Below are 6,000 nucleotides of genomic sequence, written 5' to 3'. Positions count from 1 at the left end.
GGGCCTTAGCTGGAAAGGGGGTGGAGCTGGCCCATCACTGCCCAGGGTTCTGGGCCTCCCATGGGGGACAGAGGGAGACTGTTGGCTCCTCAGCCTGGTGCCCGGGGGGCGGTCTTTGAGCTCACAGGGTAGGCATGTGTCCCCATCAGCAAGAAACCTGAGCCAGTGGGCCCTGCAAGCCGCGGCCAGGAGCACTTCTTACCTCGCGTCCACAAAGGCTGCCCTATTTTTAGACCATGTAATTGGCCTATGGGTGTAGGCAGGACCCAGGAAGCTGGCTGGGCCCCAAGCCCCACAGCCCACGGCTCCCTAGGCCGCCACCATGGAGGTCGGGCCACCTCCCATCTGAGGGGCAGCACCCAGGGGTGGCCTCCCCATGCCAGGAGAGTAAGAACTCTGCGTCTTGAGGGCTGCTGGGAGGGTGTGGTGCGAGGGGGCAGGAAGGGCAGTTTGGGGAGGGGCTGAGGGTGATGGCAGGGTGGACACCTACCCAGAAGGCGGAAGAACGTGCCCTGGCGGAACACCTCCGTGTGCTCATACAGCCGCAGGACCAGCGTGGGGCCCGACACATAAAGGAAGGAGCCCGGCTCTGCCAGTGACTCCAGGGCCACGAGGCCTGCCTGCCATGTCCCCCGGTGCAGTGAGAAGGAGGCATGGTGGTGGAAGGCAGCGCTGCCCTGCCACTTGGCCAGCTCCAGAGACCCATTGGCTGTGACATGCAGGAAAAAGTTGGGTCTGTCCGCTGCCTCCAGGGACACCACATCCGGGTCTGTAAAGAGTCAGGGGGGTGAGGTGAGCGCAGAGAGGGGTCCAGATGAGGGCCAGAGCCTGGCATGCGTCTGCACTCAGTGACTAAGTAACCCGCCCTGCGGCTTAGCTGGGCCCTGCTCCTCCGTGCCTGCCCACCTACTTCTGCCTGCTGGAGGCCCCTCTGCACACCCCACCTCTCCCTGAGGGAAGTGGAAGGTTAGAGAAGCTGCCAGCTGCCAAACCTCGGGGAGGTGTCTTCCTCCCACCTTCCTTCCCTCCTCCCTCTGTCCTTCCTTTCTCTCCTTTCTCCCCACCCCCCCTCCCTCTCGCCCTCCCTCCCTCCTTCCCCCCCCCTGTAAACCTTTGGAGGACCCTCTGCATGTCAGGAGGGATTCTAGATGCTAGGGATACGGCAGTGAATAGACTGACAGAAACGGCTGCCGTGGAAGAGTCACGTTCTATTGGACACACTGGACAGGCTGGGGGGTGCTGATTTGACAGGTTTCAGTGACCCCAGCTTGGTCCTGCTCCACACCGAATCCCAGAGGGTCAGAGCTGACAGGCTGAGGGGATGTGGAGTCCAACCCACAGATAGGAAAACGAGAGATGAAGGGGCTAGCCTTGAGCCCCACAGCTGGTCTCCGCTATCCTCTCTCCTGTGTCCACAAAGGCCCAGTTCTAGAAAGTGGGGCTTGTTGCTGGGTGGATAACTCCGGATCCACACAAGCAGGTGTCCAGGAGTCCCGGCCTGCCACGGCTGGCTGTGAGGCGGGCCAGTGACTTCACGTGCCTGGGCTGTTATGAGGGGCAAACGATATGGTGCAGGTGAAAGGCCCAGCATGGGGCTGGATGTGTCTTTCCTCCCCGCCCGTGTGGCCCTGTCCCACCTCCCTGAGAAGCTGTGAGGAGACAGGAAGCAACCGGAGGAAGGATTCGTTGTTGACGGTAATAACAGTAAGTGCCATTTATCAAGGACTTACTATGTGCCAGGCAAGATGCTAAGCAAGCCCTCTACCTGCCGGGTTATTACATTCCAAGAGGGCCCTGGGAGATGGCAAATTCATTCATTCAGCAGCTAGTGCTTTCTGAGGGCCTATCACGTGCCAGGCGCTGTTGCAGGCATACTAGGAAACAAAACGACCAAAATGCCTGCCCTGATGGAAGTTACAAGTGGGAGGAGGAGAAACATCATAAACAAGTAAATCTATAACAGGTTAGCGGGGGTGATCTTGTTACGCCCATCTTACAGACCAGGGAAGTGAGGCCCAGAGTCACACCGCTGGTGGAAGAGGGAGGTGGGATTAGGAGAGCAGGTAGGCTAAGGCCAGAGCCCAGGGTCTTAGCCTCCGCACAGTCTTCCCCAGGGATGGGCTCCAGGAGCAGGCACGGTCATATCAAGCTCATATCTTGTGTCTGTCCCCTGGATGGGATTGCAGACTTCCGATGGACAGGGATGGGTCTCTTCCATCCCTGAGGCCCTAGTGTTCAGCTCTGTGCCTGGCCTGGGAGTGGGGCTCATTGAAATGGAGGAAGGGGGAAAGGCAGGGAAGGAGGGATGATGGGGTGGGGAGAGGTCCTCATAACCAGGTGAACTGCAGACCCTGAGAAATTGAGAACTGACTTTCTGAGACTGGGGTGAACTCCATGAGAAGTGTCTGGGTCCTGGTTCCAGCTGATGCTGGGATGGGCCGCATCCTTGTGGTTAGGGAGACACTGATAAGATGGGGCCAGCAGCATGCGGAGGCAGAAATGCTGATTACAGTGGTCACGCACACTGCGACACACACAAACGGTCCCGGGAAAGACTAGCAGCACTGGCTGAACTGAGGCCTTGGCTGGTCCAAGGCCCAGCAAAAATGCCATCCAGGGGTCCCTCTGCCCTGGGTAAGGTTCCTGCCCCCCGCTTCATCACTACCGAACTCTGAAGGGAGGACAGTGCCCACTAAAGCGATGCCAGTCAGGTCTGCGGACTATGTGCGGCCCAGGAGGCTGTGGCTGGTTCCAGGCGTGTGCCAGAATTCAGGATCATAACCTGAGCCGGTCAAGAGCTGCTCCTCCAATCCCAGAAGCGAGCCCTGCAGCAGTCAGTGTATCAGCCAGCTCCTCTCTGGCACTTAAGAGTCTATCCAGTCTCAAAAATGGAGGGGCGGGGAGGGGAGGAGGCAGAAGAGAAGAAGAAGAAGAAGAGATGAAAGAGGGTGGAAGGGAGGCAGAGAGGGGGGGAGAGGGGAAAGAGGACTGGGTGCAGGAAGGAGGGGAGGAGGGGAGGGAGGGGAAGGAGCAGATGTCGCCACCAGGCTTGATCGGAACACAGCAACGGTATAAAGCAAGATACAAAGCTACATCTGGACCTTGGCCTCCCTGCTTTTTCCAGGGAGAAAATGGAAGGTGTCTCTTTGAGGAGACTAACAAGTTGACCCAGAGGCCTGTCTCAGCTGGGAAGGGGGCACCTGTTGGAGCCCCACGTTTCTCCAGCGACTGCAGATTGCTTAGGGCCTCGGCATCCTGCCCTCCTCTAGTAACTGCCTCCCTCCGCCAAGGGCTGCTGTGGGGCTGGAGGTAAGCCTTACCGTGAGCCTTGGCCTTGTATAGTGCAGCCGTCAACAGGAAGTTCACAATGTCCCCTGGAGCCACGTCGTCTGCGCGCACGAGGACCATGGCACTGCCTGCCGCCTTGCTGGCCACCAGGGCACTGCCAGCAGCCAAGCTGGACAGTTGGTAGGGACCCTTACCTAGTGCTGGAGAGAAGGGGCCCAGGCGTGAAGCCTGCCTCCCTGGGCCTTAGCCCACCTCCCATCCTGCCAGAGGTGGGGAAAAGAGGGTACGAGAGCTACTCTCAGTCGCTTCCCTCACCCCAGGGCCCAGGGAGCTTGATTCCATCAGAAGGAAGGGGCAAGAACTCCAGGCTGTCAGTCCCTGATGGGAAGTGACCCTCCGCACAGTGCCCGAATAATTTCACAGGAAACCTGGGAACAGGGCCACCCACAGGGACCTCTGTCTCTGCCTGAGGGATGAAGGCTGGCAAGTCCCAGGCTCAACATCACTGTTTACCTACTTGTCTCAAATGTGTCATTTTTGTGTCTCTTGGGTTCCTACTGTTGTTGGTATAGGTTGGGGAGGGCCATGAGTTTCCTAGACAATTGCCTTAAACCCAACCTCCGTGCCTCCAGTGTGCCCCCCAACATCAGTGCTTCCTCCCCACAGGTACCCGACTCCCTTTTCTAGCCACACTCCCTGCTGGGACTCATCAATGGCTCCCCATTGCCCTCAGGATGGAATCCAAGAGCCTAGCTTGAATTCAGGGACCCCTCACACCCCAAACCCCAGCAGCCTCCCCACACCCTTGCCCTGCACATTGAACTTCTCTAGCTCTTCCTTGAAAGAGCTGTGCTGCGCTCTATCTCACGCCTGTCCTCATGCCGTCCGCCCACTCAGAGTAGTCCTCCGTGTTTTGTGCCTGGCAAACGCCTACTCAACCTTTGGGGCCCAGCTCAAATGTCACCTCCTCGGCGAAGCTCTCCCTGCACCCTCTCCTGCCACACACGAACGTCATCCCTCCTCCTCTGCGCTCCACCAGCCCCTGGAGCCCGGCGGGCCCCGAGCACAGCTCCTGTGATGAGGACCTTTATGGTGGGTCCACACCTGTCTCCTGGACCAGATGGGAAGCAGGCAGCGCTGTGCTAATACATGCGTGACAACAAACAAACAAAACCCCGCTTTGTAGCGGTTGCTGATTTCCAGGGACTGAATGCTCGTGGCGGTGGTCGGTTTCAAACTACCAGCTGGATGTGGAGTTAGGAACACACTGCGACTTTAGGGGGGAGTGTGAGCCGGCTCCAGCCCACCACCGGGACAGGCCTCTGACCATTGATTCCCCAGCACCCAGCAAAGGGCCTGAACCAGAGAAAGTGTTGGTAGAAGAGCAGAGAAACGAATGGATGGGTAGGTTATGAGTAGGTGGAGGGTGCTAGAAACAGCCTGTCCTTTGCCAGTTACTGCCACCGAAAATGCCACAGAAGGGAGAAGACTCTTCTCAGAGCTGTCTTGCTGAAATGTCTTGCCTGATGTCAGACAGACCTTGCCTGTCCCGGGGACTGTGATTCTCCTGTTACAGATTCATCCCTAAAGGGAAAGCTTTCTCACAGCCAGGAGGAAGCCCTTGGCCATCCGGAGTCCCTAGGAGCTCCCATTCTGGAGGATCTGTTGTCCCTGAATTATCATGCTTCACCCTGGTCCAGCTCTCAGCTCGCAGACCCCCTAACCAGTATCCTGGTCTCTAGTCTGTCCCCCTCCGTTTCATCTGCTGTACTCTGCCAGTAGGACACGTCTCAACCCCAAATCTGATAATGCAGGTAACTGAGGACAGAGCCTTGGGCCTAGACCCACATAGGCCTGTTCCTGGCATGGTGCCTGGAAGGGGATGGAGCGGTGCTCAGAAGTCAAAGGTGAATGGTACCAAGGACCTGATGAGCGTCTAACTCTGCCAAGATCCGACTTCCCACCCTGTTGGCCATGACCCTAGTGATTAAACTGAATAATGAGCTCTAACATTGGACATTAGCCTTTCGGTCTTTAGATGCGACCCGTGCTTTCGCCCTAGCTAAGGCAGAAGTTGGAGCCTAGCCTGGAACCCTGTGACCTGGCTAAATCTGAAGATGAATCTGACAGGCTGAGAGCCAAGCTGTAGGTTTTGCCCCAGCCGTCCTCAGAAAGAGCAGTTTGCAATTGCCTTCCCCACTCAAAACTTCAGGAGACCCAAGACAATATTCCATGAGCCTGATGAGAGCGATTGCGAAGGCCCTAGGATGGCATATGGGTGGGAATGGGGTTTTTACTTCCTGGTGAAGCTGCCCTGGGTGAGAACAACTTCCGGGAAGCTGGCGTGGCCTGGACTTGAGAGAGGGGCTGCAGGAGCTTCTGGAGACAGAGCTCCGGGGCGCCCCCGGCCTCTGCACTGAGTTCTCTCCGCACAGTGGGGTCCCTCCTCGCACCATGTCACAGCTCTTCCAGGGCCAGCTGATGCTGTCATGGCAGCAGGGCGGGGCAGGCAGTACCTCAGCCCCCCAGGCTCCGCTTGGGGAAGATGGGCTTACCTTTGTTAAAGAAGTCACAGTCATACGCTGCAAGAGAGAGAACAAGACTTCTTGAGACGCCTGGAACAGATGGGCAGTGCCACGGCCCCTGGCATCCCAGCTGTCCCAGATTTGGCCTGCCTCCCAAACTCCAAGATCTAGGCATGGTCATTGGACT

The 6,000-nt window shown here is 57.8% G+C and overlaps 1 protein-coding gene across 1 annotated transcript in view; it reads right to left on the bottom strand.

Annotated features, from left to right (window-relative positions):
- Window positions 1–6,000, bottom strand: part of OTOG (otogelin) — a 94,737-nt gene that overhangs the window by 41,974 nt on the left and 46,763 nt on the right. The window contains 3 exon segments of the mRNA XM_040639797.1: window positions 491–769; window positions 3,321–3,488; window positions 5,844–5,870. Of these exon segments, the coding sequence (XP_040495731.1) occupies window positions 491–769; window positions 3,321–3,488; window positions 5,844–5,870 (474 nt within the window).

The sequence above is a fragment of the Ursus maritimus genome, unplaced genomic scaffold, assembly GCF_017311325.1.
Source record: "Ursus maritimus isolate PB19 unplaced genomic scaffold, ASM1731132v1 scaffold_23, whole genome shotgun sequence".
NCBI lineage: Eukaryota > Metazoa > Chordata > Mammalia > Carnivora > Ursidae > Ursus > Ursus maritimus.
This window is presented reverse-complemented; position numbering and strand designations above follow the sequence as displayed.